The sequence below is a fragment of the Macrotis lagotis genome, chromosome 1 (assembly GCF_037893015.1).
Source record: "Macrotis lagotis isolate mMagLag1 chromosome 1, bilby.v1.9.chrom.fasta, whole genome shotgun sequence".
Classification (NCBI taxonomy): Eukaryota; Metazoa; Chordata; class Mammalia; order Peramelemorphia; family Peramelidae; genus Macrotis; species Macrotis lagotis.
In genome coordinates this window covers 284,964,485-284,979,400 of record NC_133658.1, presented here as the reverse complement: position 1 = coordinate 284,979,400, position 14,916 = coordinate 284,964,485, and the positions used below count along the sequence as shown (strand labels likewise).

At 42.8% G+C, this 14,916-nt stretch overlaps 1 protein-coding gene across 6 annotated transcripts in view; it reads left to right on the top strand.

The window, feature by feature from the left end:
* Positions 1–14,916, top strand: part of RXRA (retinoid X receptor alpha) — a 441,978-nt gene that overhangs the window by 359,336 nt on the left and 67,726 nt on the right. For all 6 annotated transcript variants that reach the window (XM_074210739.1, XM_074210741.1, XM_074210742.1 and 3 more), the window contains one exon: positions 8,348–8,498. In XM_074210739.1, the coding sequence (XP_074066840.1) occupies positions 8,348–8,498 (151 nt within the window). The remainder of the gene's footprint in view (positions 1–8,347; positions 8,499–14,916) is intronic.

The following is a 14,916-nucleotide window of genomic DNA, read 5'->3' as shown; positions in this document are numbered from 1 at the left end:
TAGGAATGACTGTGGTTCTTGACATAATTTCAAAGTCTGGGAGGGAGTGAAAAAAATCTGAAGTTAGATTTCAGAGACCTGGGATTGACCAGTGGGTTTTGAGAAAAATGCTCTGTAAAACTCCTAACACACTACATAAGTGTGATGATGATGGTTCTTCTTCTTGCTCCAAAAGTCTGCCTGTGCTGGCTCTGTAATATGAGTATGGGGGTCTGTGCCTGGGTCTGGTGGCTTGTGAGTGAATGAGGGACAGATTTTCCTGTTTTAAGTTCATTAAATATTCATCAAATTCCTATACCAGCCAGGTACTCTGCAGGATTCTAGGGATAGAAAGACAAAGGTAAAAGCAGTCTTCGTCCTCAAAGAGCTTGAGTTTTAGAGGACATCAATCAGTGTGGTCAGACCTCTCGATGGTTCTGCATGCCAACGGGTCCTCTTCCCTGAATAGCCCCTTCTGCTTCTTACAAGAACTGAGCACACGGAAGGTCTTGTGAGCAAGCCCAACATGATCAAGTCTAGCCCTGAGGGTTCTTAGATAAAATAAGATCCTTCCTAGAGCAGGCTCTACCCCTTACTTTGGCCCCAGGAACCAGACAGCATTCCTTCTGCTTAGTCATACTCCCTAGGCCTGTTTTCAGACTGAATAAGGGAGACCCCTCCCTCGTAGGCTGTGCTGAGGGGGATAGGGTAGGAGATTGAGATTATAGAGAAAAGTCTTTTATTTTTTTTTTGCCTCACTTTGTTATCTTCCTCCTGGAACTCATAGTTTTCAGTTAGCCTACGGTGGGTCAATAAATGGACCAACTCACATACTAAGCAAAACTCTTTCCTTTCGCTTGTGAACCAAACCAATTCAGTAGAATTTTCCCCCTGTAAACCTGGGGTTCCCCATATGCACAGAGATGGGTGGAGTGAGGGGAGGTATTCTTGCTGATCCACCACCACCACAAGCCCAGAATTGTCCAAACCTGTGAGATTCAGTGACTTCTATACTTTGGGGCCTGATCTGTTCCTTCTTCCCATTCATAGAATTATCAAATGTCAGCAACGGGTGGGACCATTGAAATCCTTTCCTCTTGCTGCTTCATTACTTACAGAAGGGAAAGTTGAAGAGAGAAGAGAAGGGGTGTGCTCAGAGTCACTTAGCAAGTTCATGACAAAGCTATGACTAGATCTCCCACATCTGACTTCAGTCTATTTCCTTTTCCACTACTTTCCACTCTGTCTTTCCAGATTGAAGTGAATTGATTATGGTCCAATCAACAATGATTTCATGTTGTGATTGGTTATTTACAATTCTTCTTTTGAAAACTAATCCTATCCTTTAATCATTTTCCTATCCCTTATCTCTTGGTCTCATACATTTGGGTCAATTCCTTATTTATCTGGGCTTTCAGACTTTTATATTCCCCTGCCTCCCACTCAACACTTTCTCTTTTTATCCTAGCCATGTTGATTTTGTTTAAGCAGAAACTTTTAAAATAGCAATTTTCTGTTTCAGGGCTTCTTAATGTGGAATGTTTGTTCTTTTTTAACCTAGAAACCTAATTTTTTTGATAACTGCATTTCACCATATTGATTTTCATTATAACTCTTTTCATTTTATTTTATACATTTAAAGACATTATTCTGAGAAGGGAACCATAGGCTTCACCAGATGTCCATAACACAAAAAAAGTTAAGAATCCTTGGTATGTTTTGTTTTCTCTCTATCATCACCTCTTCATCTAGTGAGCATTTTTCAATACTTTCTTTATGTAAGATGCTGTTATGGGCTCTGAGAATACAAAAGCCCCCAAATGGGATCCACGCCACCCAAGTGAATGTGATGCAATATTGTGACATAGACCATCTATTGAAGGACAGAGAGAAAATTGGGAGGAAGGGAGTTGGAGGGAGGCAGACAGTCAGAATGAAGCTCAAGAATCAGGGGTAGGGTGGGGTTTGGATTAGTCAAGGGTTTAATTACTAGTCCTGGTTATTTCAGGAAGTCACACGGACTCCAGGCGGGGAACTGAAATCAATGCCCAGGGATATGAAAGGGGAAATTGAATCCGACCACTCGCCCCCCCCCCCCCCAAGCTATCCTACAAATCCATCTTCAGCCTGTGGTACTGGTGGTATGGGGCCTTACCCATCCCTCTCTATGGTCTGGCATAAGTTTGTTTCCTGACAGCGGTCTTAATGGACTTGGCCATCTGTCCCCTGTCTGAGAGCATTAAGGACATCCCTGGCAGGGAGCTAGGAAGAAGAGATGATGGAACCTTCAAAAGGGAGGGCTGCCCATGGGGCCCCAGGAGAGGGACAAGAGAAGTTATTTGTTTTGCACTTCTGGAAAGCAAAGGGCACCTTTTCTTAAGTCTTTGCTTGAAATTACAGAAGTCATCATCAGGGATGAAAAGCAAAATTAGAATTTAACTTTTGATTTTTAAGCCCAGTGCTTGTTTGAAGAGAGGCCTTCCAATAGACTCTTTTTTAAAAAAAAAATTATTTTATTTTATTTAAGGCAATGGGGTTAAGAATGACTTACCCAAAGTCAAACAGCCAGGCAATCATTAAATGTCTGATGCCGGATTGGAACTCAGGTCCTCCTGATTCCAGGACTGGTGCTCTTCCACTACCCCAACTAGCTGCCCCTTAGACTCTAGTTAATGATTATAATAATGATGATGATAACAGCAGCAGTAGCAACAACAATAACAATAAAATAGTAATAATAGTGGTAGTAGTGGTAGTAGTAATAGTAGTAGTGATAGTGGTGGTGGTGTGGTGGTGGTGGTGGTAATAATCTTAGTAGTAGTGGTAGTAGTGGTGGTAGTAATAGTAGTAGTGATAGTGGTGGTGGTGGTGGTAGTAATAATTGTAGTAGTAGTAGTAGTAATAGTAGTGGTGGTGGTGGTGTTTATTTAGTGCTTTAAGGTTTTCTGTTCCACTTGATCCTCCCAAGAACCCTAGGAGGTATTGCTCCCAGACTTGCTTTACATTCTGATTTCTTTCATCCCATTGTGAATTATAATTATCCTGCTTGTGTTCCCCTCCTGGCTCCAGGTGAGTTCTAGGAAGAAGATACCAACTGCTCCTGGTCTTAGCTTATTCTTCTGTAACATAAACACCAGCAGGTTCTTAAGTGTTTGTTGATTGATTGTGAACCATTTAATTGAGAGTAAAAGCTGGCTGGAGAAGATGGATCTTGAACTGATTTGGAAGGAAGCCAGGGACTGCAAGAGGTGGAGATGAAGAGGAACAGCATTACAGGTTTAGGGGACAGTGAGTGAAAGACACAGAGATTGGAGATGAGTTTTGTTCATCTCAGCTCAACATGAGAGGAAAATGTAAAGACACTGTGAATTTACCCTGTAGCCTTTGGCATCCTCCCCTGACTGGGCTTCTGTGCTTGCACCTGTAAATGAGCAGGTTGGATTAGAAGGAAGCCAAGGTCCCTTTCAGCTTAGACATTCTGCAAGTACGGTGAGTTCTCTTTTGGTAAAGAAGAGTAAGGACCAGAAGCAGAACTTTCTTTCCCTGCACCTGCCCCTTGCCCCCTTGGGCTCTGGGAGAAGAGTTAAATGGGAAAAGTGACAATTGCAGATGCTGAACCAGCATGGATGATGCCAGTGGAAGGTGCTCTGCATCATCTGGAATATGCCAGTTGTGATCCAGCTATGCCTCGTTAGTTTTGGAAGCCCTGCTGAGGCAGAAAGTGGCCAGGAGGATGAGGGGGATGGTGGCTAGGGACTGCCAAGGCAGATCTTCCTCCATGGCTGTATGTCTCTTTTGCCAGCTGCCTCAGCAAAGGCTTCCAAAGAGGCAGCTGGGGTGAGACCAGGAGAGGAGGGCACTCTACAGGGGTGCTTTTCCATTCATTGTATGGGAAGAGGCTCAGGGAAGAAGATCAATTGAAAGATCTCCTGTACCAAAGTGAGAATTAGAAGTCCATCATCTGCTGCTAATTAGCTGGGGAGCTTACCCTTTCTGAGTGGTCTTAAAGGGGTATTGAGGCTGTTGCTTTGATGTTCCTCAGAGTTACAATAGTTGAAAGAATTCTGGTCCCTTTATCATAGAATCTTTGAACTCAGAGATGGAGCAGACCATCCACAAGAGCAGATCTATAATTGGTTTAGTGGAAGAGAATCCTAGATTTAAAGGTGGAAGCTTAGCTTTAAAGGTTACCTAATCCAACCTTCTTGTTATAGATTAGGAAACCAAAGCCACCCTGGGTTATATGGATTTCTCAGAATCATCCACTAGCTGAACTCTGACTCCAGTCCTCAAACTCTGAATCTTGTATTTGTAGTTTGGAAAGAGAAGCTGTTTTAGAATCAGAGGACCTTGGGTTCATATGTTGACTTTGCAACTTGCTATTTGTTAGGCAAATCACTCAACCTTTCTAGGGGGTCTTCAGTTTACTCCACTCTAAATTATAATTAGTAGGAGTTGAGTCCTGTTGGTACCTGGAAAAAGGAGATAGAAATTAACTGTATATTCACCTACTCTTGGAGAAGAGAGGTTGTCCCCTCCCCGTTCTACTTCTTCACTGAGGCTCTGTGTTGCATTGCGAGGTTTAAGGTTAGGTCTACTCAATGCTTGGAGTAAGAGAGATTTCTTCCTGAAGCTAGAAGGGAGCTCTTCCTAGCTCTTAGCATTCTGGCCCAGTAGAGTCATAGAAACATCCTCAGTCCAATGGTAGGGGGTTGGCTTTGTTTCTCAGACCAGAGTTAAGCTAGGGAAGATTAGGGCCCATTGTGGGAACAAGGAAGCAGAGCCGGTGGCTCCAGCACCCTGTCCCGTTGAAGTTTCCGAGTAGCCACAGAAAGAGGAAACAGTGAGTGAGTTCTTCTTGCTTCACTGAGCTGACTCAGTGCCTTCGCCTTGGCATTTGCTGAGTCGTGGTCCATGAACTAGAGTCAGGGAGGCTGGGGCAAAGTGACTGGGGTGAGGGAAGGAGAAATCAGACCCCTGATGAGTGACTGTCAGAGACCATTGCAAAGAATTCTCAGAAAGAGATTGTGCAGAATGGATTCTCAGGCAACAGATATCTATAAAATTCTCATACTTTTCTCTAGGGATAAGACGATAAAAATGTCAATCTCTGCTCTAAGAGTACTACTGGTCTACCAGACAGGAGAACAGTATGAACCTAAGTATAATACGATATACAATGCAATAGGGGCAAAGAAAAGATTTAGCAGACGATTTAAGGAGAGATAACATTCATTTTTACAGGGGAGGGGAAGTAGTTAGAAAAAGCTTCATACTTTTTGGTGTCAGGACCCCTTTACACTCTTTTTTGGGGGGTTTGCTTTTTGTAAGGCAATGGGGTTAAGTGACTTGCCTGAGGTCACACAGTTAGTCAGGTCCTCCTGACTCCAGGGCCAGTGCTCTATTCACTATACCACTTAGCTGCCCTACTCCTTTACACTCCTAAGAAATATTGAGGTCCTGTTCTCTATATATCACACAGATGTGTAGTTGGAAAAGAGAAGATTATCTGAATAGGAAATAATATCTTAGTTTTATTGCAAACATAACATTGATTTTGCAGACACTCTGACAAGATCATGGGTACCAACCACCAGGGGTTCAACTTTGAAAACTGTCATAATAGGAGGTATTCTCTAAAGGGGTATTCTCTAAAAGGTATTCTCTAGGATGCCTTTGAGGAAAAGATGGATTTCAATAGGTGGAGGTGAGGAAGGATTACATTTCAGGCTCAGAGGGTTACAAGGAGATATTAGATGGCAGAACAAGATTGCATAACAGTCACTAGAGTAGTTTGGCTGAAATATAGACTATGAAGGAGAATATTACGCATTAAAATTGAAGAGGTAAGGTTCATGGGATTATCACCTAAGAGCTGGAAGTAAACTTCAAGACCATCTAGACTAATACCTGAGAGTGAAGTGACTTATCCAAGGTCATACAAATGGAAGAGGCAGAGTCAGAATTTGACCCCAAGCCCAATGAGTTGAACTTAGTGGAGAAGGTTATTGAATGGTAAACTAAGAAATGTATGTTTTGTACTAGAGACACTTTTGAATCATTGAAAGTTTTTGAGCAGGAGAATGATATGATAAATGTATATATTAAAAGGGAGAGGTGTGGGGGTTGGGGAGAGAAGCAAGAATGGGGCAAAAATTGTAAAACTCAAAACAAAATCTTTAAAAAGGGGGGGGGAGGTGCTGTGAGCTCCCTTGGTTTCCTTCAGATCATCAAGCAGCACAAACTTATTATTTGCCTATTGTACACCCAGTGTTGTGCTAGAGGCAGGTACCACAAGTTTTATCCTCTTTCTACAGATGAATAAACTTAGACTTGGATTGTTGAAATGTCTTGTTCCAGGTTACATAGCTAATAAGCTAATAATGGCAGGCATAAAGAATAGGGGAGAAAAACTTCATTAAGGACCTCAAATCACATTATTATGTCTAATGTACCTTTCCCCTTATGACTGACTGTACTCTACTCAACTCAGACCAACTTTCTAGGATAATTTAACCTCAAAACAGCCTTTCAGGTACTAGGGTCAGCTATGGGTTCCTCATTTCATCAAAAGGAAACTGAGGCTCAGAGAAACTCAAAGCTTATAGCAGACCCTTGCAGCCACGGATCCTCAAAACTGATCTGTGATCTTGGGGCTATTCTAATTCAGATTTCCTGTCTATTAGGTTTCTGACAGGTTGGAAGTTAAACTGCTTTTTGAAGGTGATGGAGAGCACCCCACCTCCTTACTGTGCCCAGCTCTTTTTCATGAAGTTGCAAGAGGGACCCCAACTCACCCAGTACAGAACTTTGGAATGGATAGTTAGGAACCATATTCTCTTTCAGAGCATAAAGGAGAGTGCATTTTTTTCAGGATTAGTGGTCAATATTAGGAACTTAGCTCTTCCCCCCCCTCCCAGAACCAGTTATCTTCCTGTTACATCAGAAAGGAGGAAGGGGGATCATTTTTGATGGGGAAGGCAAGTGGATTTACCAGTTTGAGAAGTCAAATTTTCTGAGGCTATTGAAATACACAGCAGAAAAGATCTGTTATTCCCATGGCATCTTTACAAGTGTTTGAGAGTTTCTCCTTTCCTCAAAGGGTATGGAGTAGAGCATTTTGGAGAAGAAAACAAATATTTGTCACTTGCAAGATCCCTGGTGTTTGGTGGGAAGGGCGCCAGCCCTCTGAGGGGGAACTTCCGAATGGGACAAGGCTCAGCAGAAATGTTAGTAGAGACAGGATGGGGAAGTGGAAGACAAGAGCCAAGTCAGAGATTGTTGGGGGGTGGGGTGCAGGGAGAGGTGGTATGCTGATATGTTGAGAGCCCTCAGAGGCAGAGGTTATAATCAAATGGGGGCGGGGGAGCCAGGATGGTGAGTGGAATCAAAACTGCCCTGTCACTCCATCGTTGCTACAGCAACAGAGTGAATTTCCCACGCCTCCCTTCCTGGCCAGGTTTCAGCTCCTGTTCTGCCCTGGGGGTGAGTAGAGGATGGAGGTTTGAGAATTGAAGTATAGCATAAGGATTGGACTAAGTAGCCAATCCACAAATATGAATCTAGAACCTACCCCCCATCTTCCTTTTCCCTTCCCCCCTTCCCTATCCTGTCCCATTGGGCATTAAACTTTCTATATCCTGTGACCTTGACATTAATCAATTTGGTGATCTAGGCCCTGTATCCTGAAAAGGCCTCTCTAAGAGAATGACTTGTAAGGAAGAGAAGACCAGGGTTGAGCTGAATTGAGATTCCAATATATTCCCTCCAGGAAAGAGAAAACAGAATACTGACATCCCTCTATAGACTTTAATAAATGAGAAGTAAACTTGATAGGACAGGCATGTGTGGGGCAGCTTGGTGTAATGGTTGGCTCCATGATAGTGGGGACAATGTCCTCTCTACATGTTGTATCTCAGAACCTAGAGCAAAGTGTTCTGTATATACTAGGGTCTTAATCAATGTTTATAGTATAGTGGAAAATATGCTAGATTTGGAATAAGAAGACCTTGGTTCAAACCCTGGCTTTGCCCTTTAATATGTCTGACCTTGACTGAGACGCATAATTTCTATGATCCTTAATTTCCTTATCTGTAAAATGAAGAAATGGCTTCTAGGGTTCCTTGCAGCTTTAAATTCCATCATCCTGGCCTCAGTTCTCTCATCTGTTATTTGTGCTATTTATCTCATGACTTGTGGTGAAGTTTTATTTTCTGAACCTCTAAGTTCTAAAGAAGCGGTGATCATTGTTGTAGACAGCTGATGGTTTACATAGAGATGGTGGTCTAGGAAATGGGTATGACATAATTTCTTCTCTCCTTCACCGGATGTCATCCTAACATTGTTCTCTATTTTTTTCCCTCCCCAGCTCAACTCGCCAATGAACCCTGTCAGCAGCACAGAAGATATTAAGCCACCCCTTGGGCTCAATGGAGTTCTTAAAGTGCCCGCCCATCCCTCAGGAACGATGGCCTCCTTTACCAAGCACATATGTGCCATCTGTGGGGACCGGTCCTCAGGTAAAACTCCCAGGCGAGAGCTATTCCAGAGATGGAGGGAGACCCCCCAATATGGGCATGGGAGAGAAAGCCAGCAAGGGCATACCCAATTAAATTCCAGAATCATTAAGTCGGCACAGGGCACTCTGCTAGTCACTAGGGAGATATTAGTATTGGAGCTCATAGATCATAGATTTCAGCAAATCCAACAGTTAAAAATTGCTCTCCTTCTTGAATGTCATTCAGTCTACTTTTTAGATTTATTTTTTTATTCTCATTTTGTACAAATGTTTTTTTACATTAATAAAATATTCTTGTTTACAAGTAAACAAAATACCCCTCCTCCCCCATGAATATAGATAGACTTGTTTGGGCGAAAAAAGTAAAGGGGAGAGAAAAAAATTAAAATAAAAAAATAATAATAGTAATAATTGTAGGTATGGCCAGGTGGTGCAATGGATGAAGCACCAGCCCTGGAGCCACGAGCACCCAAGTCCATATCCAGCCTTGTAAACCCAACAATCACCCAGCCATATGACATGCAAGCCACCCGATCCCCACTGCCCTGCAAAAACCAAAAAAAAGAAAGAAAAAAAAGAGACCCAAAATAAAATAAAATAGTAATAATAGTAGGGGTGACTGGGTGGCAGACAGAGCATTGGCCCTTGAGCCAGGAGCACCTGGGTCCAAATCTGGCCCCAGACACCCAAAGATCACTCCGCTATGTGGCCCCAGGCAGGCCATCCAGCCCCACTTGCCCTGCACCCTCCCCCAAATGATAATAACAAAAAATGTGCTTGAGTCTTTGTTCCAACACCAACAACTCTGTCATGGGTGGATCTCATTCTTTATAAGTCCATCACAAAAGTTATTTCCATATTTTTCCACCGTTGCCATTGCTGATTGCAACTCCCTCCTTTCTTATTTCTCCACTACCATGTACTCTATTTTCTCTCTCCTTTCACTATGACTCTGCTGTAGGGTCACTGAGTGGCGCAGCAGACAGATCCCTGGTCCTGGGGCCAAGAAGCCCTGAGCCCCCCTACCACCCCTTAGGCCCAGAATCCACCTGGCCCTGTGGTCCTGGGCAGGCCTTCCATTCCCAGCCCCTTGGAAGAAGTAAGAAAGAAAATGTGTTATATCTGGCCACTCTCCCCCCATGGTCCATCCTCTCCTCCTTTATTCACATCCCCACCCCTTCCCCCTGCTCCCCCCTCCTTCTTACTCCAGATGCCTATACCCCATTGAGTATATTTGCTGTTTCCTCTCCTAGCCATCTCTGATGAGAGCAAAGTTTCCCTCATTCCCCCTTCCATATCATTGCAATAGCTCATTGTAATAAAAAAAAAATCTTATGTGAAATATCTTGGACTATTCCCCCTCTCCTTTTTCTTTCTCCCATTCCATTTCCCTTTTTTTCTATTGACTTCATTTTTACAACATATTTTATCTTCAAATTCAGCTTTCTCCTGTGCTTCAACTATAAAAGCTCTCTCTACCTGCTCTATTAACTGAGAAGGTTCATATGAGTATTATCAGTGTCATTTTTCTATGCAGGAATACATGCAGTTCATCCTCATTAAGTCCCTCATATTTCCCCCCTCTCCTCCAATCTCCATGCTTCACCTGAGTCCCATATCTGAAGATCAAACCTTCTGTTCAGCTCTGGCCATTCCAAAAGGAACATTTGAAATTCCCCTGGTTCATTGAAAATCCATCTTTTTCCCTGGAAGAGGACATTCAGCCTTGCTGGGTAGTTCATTCTTGGCTGCATTCTAAGCTCTCTTGCCTTCCGGTATATTGTATTCCAAGCCCTACGAGCTTCCAATGTAGCTGCTGCTAAATCCTGTGTGATCCTGACTGCAAGCTCCACGATATTTGAACTGTGTCCTTCTGGCTGCTTGTAATATTTTCTCTTTGACTTAGGAGTTCTGGAACTTGGCTATAATATTCCTAGGGGTTGGTTTTTTGGGATCTCTTTCTCTGGGGGATTGGTGGATTCTCTCCATTTCTATTTTGCCCTCAGCTTCTAGAATATCAGGGCAATTTTCCTGTAGTAATTCTTTGAAAATGATGTCAAGGCTCTTTTCCTGATCATGACTTTCAGGTATTCCAATAATTTTTAAATTATCTTTCCTAAGTCTGTTTTCCATATCAGTTGTTTTTTCAATGAGATATTTCACATTTTCTTCTAATTTTTCATTTTTTTTGTTTTGAAGTATTGATTCCTGATTTCTGTTAAATTCATCAATCTCCCTGCATTCTATTCTTTGTCTGAAGGATTTGTTCTCCTCAGAGCTTTTTCTTATCTCTTTTTCCATCTGGCCAATTTTGCTTTTTAAAGCATTCTTCTCCTCAATAACTTTTTGAACTGTTTTATCCATTTGACCTAAGCTGGTTTTTAGCATGCTATTTTCTTCAGCATTTTTTTGGATTTCCTTGACTAAGCTGCTGACTTCATTTTCATGTTTTTCCTGCATCTCTCTCCTTTCTTTTCCCAGTTTTTCTTCCAACTCCCTCATTTGATTTTCAAAGTCTTTTTTGAGCTCTGTCATAGCCTGAGCCCAATTTCTGTTTTTCTTGGAGTCTTTAGATGCAGGAGCTTGTGCTTCCTCATCTTCAGACTGAGTATTTTGGTCCTTCTTGGGCTCGTTTGCAAAATATTTCTCAATAGTCTTCTTTTTGTTTCTCTGCTTGCTCATTTTCCCAGCCTGGGCCTGGTTTGGGGTGTTTCTTGAGCTTTTGGGACACTCCCACAAGGTCTCAGTGTGTGAGGCTCTGTCCTCCCTCCTGGTCTGTGAATGACCATAAGCACCTCCCTCTGCCACGGGGCTGAGGTGGGGGGTGCCCTGCTGTTCTATGGGGGGGCCTAGACTGCTATCAGGATCTGAATGTGGTCAGAGCCCCAGAGTCCTGTTCCAGAGGCAGAGGACAGAGCTCTGCAGTTTCTCTTAACTCCCCTCCCTCAGCTCAATGGGCTCATGCCCTGGGGGCTCCTGCTTACCAGCTCTGCCTGCTTCTGTTTCCTGGATCAGGGCTGGGGAAAGATGATGCTGCTCTCTGTGTGCCCTGAGGTCTGGGCTCCACGTGCTCGCTCTGGCAGAGGTCCACTGCTGTTTCCCCACTTTGTGCCCAGTGCTCCTCGGGGTGCAGCTCAGGAGACTCCCCTGCTGCTGTGAGCTGAGACTCCCAGCGCCCTGGGGCTGCCTCCAGGAGGCTAAGGTTCTTTGGCTCTGGCGGGCCACCGCTCTGACGGGCCGCCTCTCCAATCCCGGAGAGCAGAGCCTTTCTTCTCTTTTCCAGGTTACCTTGAGTAGGAGAACTGCCTCACTGGGACCCTTTGTGGGTTCTGTCTCTCGAAAGTTTAGTTAGAGTCCTTAGCTGATGAATTTTATCAGAGAGCTCCTAAGACTCGATCCCTTCTTGTTGCATCTTGGCTCCGCCCCTCAGTCTACTTTGTAGACTCATTCCCTTTCCAACTCTACAAAGATGCCAATTGGATCCTCCCATCAACTCAACAATTCCTTCTTTGCCTTTGATAGGAATATCACCAAAATTCAGTAAAACCTGGTTGAACTAAGATGTTAGGGAATAGGCATTTCTGATAAAAATTGTTTTTTTTATAATGGAAAATGAACAGAATTTTAGGATTTAGAGATGGAAAGGCACTTTAGAACCATAAATTTTATTACATTCTGAATTTAACACCCACATCCCTCACTGAAAGAAAATATTTTCATGTACAGTGTAGAATAGACAAAAAGGGACTATATGTAAAATTATGAATCTCTAGTATATAAAGTTTGCTTTTTATTATTTAAAGTATATAAGTTCAACATTGTTACTCTCAAAGCAATCTTGCTCGTTTGTGTAGATCTTATTTTAAAGATGAAAATACAGAGTCTCAGAGAGAGATGAAGCAACTTGCCCAACCAAGGCCATTTGATAAATAGCAGACTGGGAATTCAAACTCAGTCCCATGATCCCCAAACCCAGTACTCTTCCCAAGATAACACATTTTGCCCATTTATTTTAGCCTGAAATCTTAGTGTTTCTAAGCCTTAGCTATGAAATCATTTTTAAGTGCCAGAATCAACTCAACTGCCCTTAGAAGGAAACACATTCCCTATTAGGATGTATCATCTGTCTCTAGCACAATGACTTTCTCATATTGCATTACTAGCTGAGGAAACTCTAGGAACTCAAGGTCCTCCTTCAGCAGGAGTGAGAGAACAAATTCTTTAGGCTTTAGAACATAGAATGTCAAAGCTTGAAGTGACTGTTTAGACTCCTTCATTTAACAGTTAGAGAAACTGAGGCCTGGAGAGTTGACATGACCAGTCAGTAGAAGAGCTGGGAATAGAACTGACTCCCAGTAGAGCGTTCTTTGCTTCTTGATTGCTCTTTGTGGATTCTAAGACTTTGTTCCCTGTTAAAAGCATTCAGACCTCATTCTAGTCCTGAACATAGCCCTAGGTATCTCCCCTTGTTTATTACTCTTTACTGTATCCTTGTCATGAGTCTCTGAGAAGCCTGAGGGTATCTCTTAGAAGCTGTCTCTGACTTGGTCTGGTGTTGCTATAGAGACAGTGACCTAAGGAGACCCTGCCTTCCCCAGGAGAGGAGACCCTGGCCCTCCCCAATTTGAGTGGTCTGCTTGATGACATAGCCTCCAGGCATTTCCCCCTTTCCTCCCCTCCCCTCTCCCCCTTGCATCTAGAGATTGATAACCCTCTGGGCCAGCTAAGCTGTAAAGCCCAGAATCTCATCAGGAATGAGGCACTGGAGCTCAGGAGGGAAATTGGAGGTGATGATGATACCATTTATCAGGGAGCCCTAGCCTCAGGCAGTTTCATTCGGCTAATTCCCCCGCTTCTAAAGTCCTTTCACTAGGCCTTATACAGATACATATTTGTGGATATTTGACAAATTTGCTAATGTAAATGTGCATATAGTCATTCCTCACATATCCCCTATGTTACTCTCTAGCTTTCTTCAACACACTGTTCATTCCTCACATTTGCATTCACACAAAAACATGCATGTATAGTTCAGACAGCTCTTGATACTACAGCATGCAACCATCCTCAGTATAGGACTCTCTCTCTCTCTCTCTCTCTCTCTCTCTCTCTCTCTCTCTCTCTCTCTCTCTTCCTCCTCCTCCTCCTCCTCCTTTTTCTTCTTCTTCTTCTTCTTCTTCTTCTTCTTCTTCTTCTTCTTCTTCTCTCTCTCTCTCTCTCTCTCTCTCTCTCTCTCTCTCTCTCTCTCTCTCTCTCTCTCTCTCTCCCTCCCTCCCTCCTCTCTCTACCCCCTCTTTCTCTCTTGTCCTCCCTCTTTGTCTCTCTCCCTGTCTAACTCTTCTCTCTTCTTTTCCCTCTGTCTCTCTCATATATACAGCAAAGAGTCATTAAAGCCTTGATTTTATTCAACAATGGGGAAGGACTTAGAGAAATACAGAAGTGACAGTTCCAAGAAAGCTTGTGGCATTTTGAGACTAGTAGATAGTCAATGAATAAACTAGTCTATCTAGGGCAGACTTTTCATTTGGGCAGGAAAGGGGGAATCATAGAATTATAGATTTAGATCTTGAAGGGACCTTTGGGACCATCTAACTCAGACCTCTCTTTTTATACCGAGGCTCAGAGAATCAAAGTGATTTAAAAGTATAGGACCCCCAAGTTAACGAACCATTTTAAGATCACAGAAGAAGGTTTTATATTCAGATTCCTTAGTCCAAAACACTTAAATACTATTCTCTGTGGCCTCTCCAGACACTACAGTATGGATAGCTTGGGGTCAGATCCTGGAGGGCCCAGGATGACATTTGGTGTTAGAAAGGCAGAAAAGACTGCCTTTAGGAATTCCCCCTGTTTACTGATGTAATAGTGTGGTTTGATAGAAAGAACCCTAGGTAGAGACCTGGATTCAGACCAATTCACTGTATGATATTAGGGCAAGTTATTTCCCTTTTCTGGGCTTTAGTTTTCCTTTTGGAAAATGAGCATTAGTCTGGACCACCTTTAAGGTCCTGTTAGTTCTGACATTGTTTATGTCATAATAGGTTTCTAAAGGAGATTGGGAATGATGCTTTCTCGTTCCTCAACTCTCAGAAGTTTGAAATCTTACAGGCATTTTTGGCCCTTTCTACTTTCTTTCCAGCCTCCCCTCACATCCAGTCAGTTGCCAAGCCCTATGGATTCTACTGACCTGATAATTCTTACATCTATTTCCTCCTCTCTACTCACACTGCTGCTAAATAATTCAGATCTATATAATAACTTACCTGGACTATGATAATAGCCTCCTAACTAGGTTCTAGCCTCTGGTGTATCCTTTCACTAACAGGCAAAATAATTAGAATATGTGATATTATTTTGATATTCTATGACTTTAAGTGGTTTCTTGTTACCTAAGAGTTAAAACATAAACTTTTTAGCTT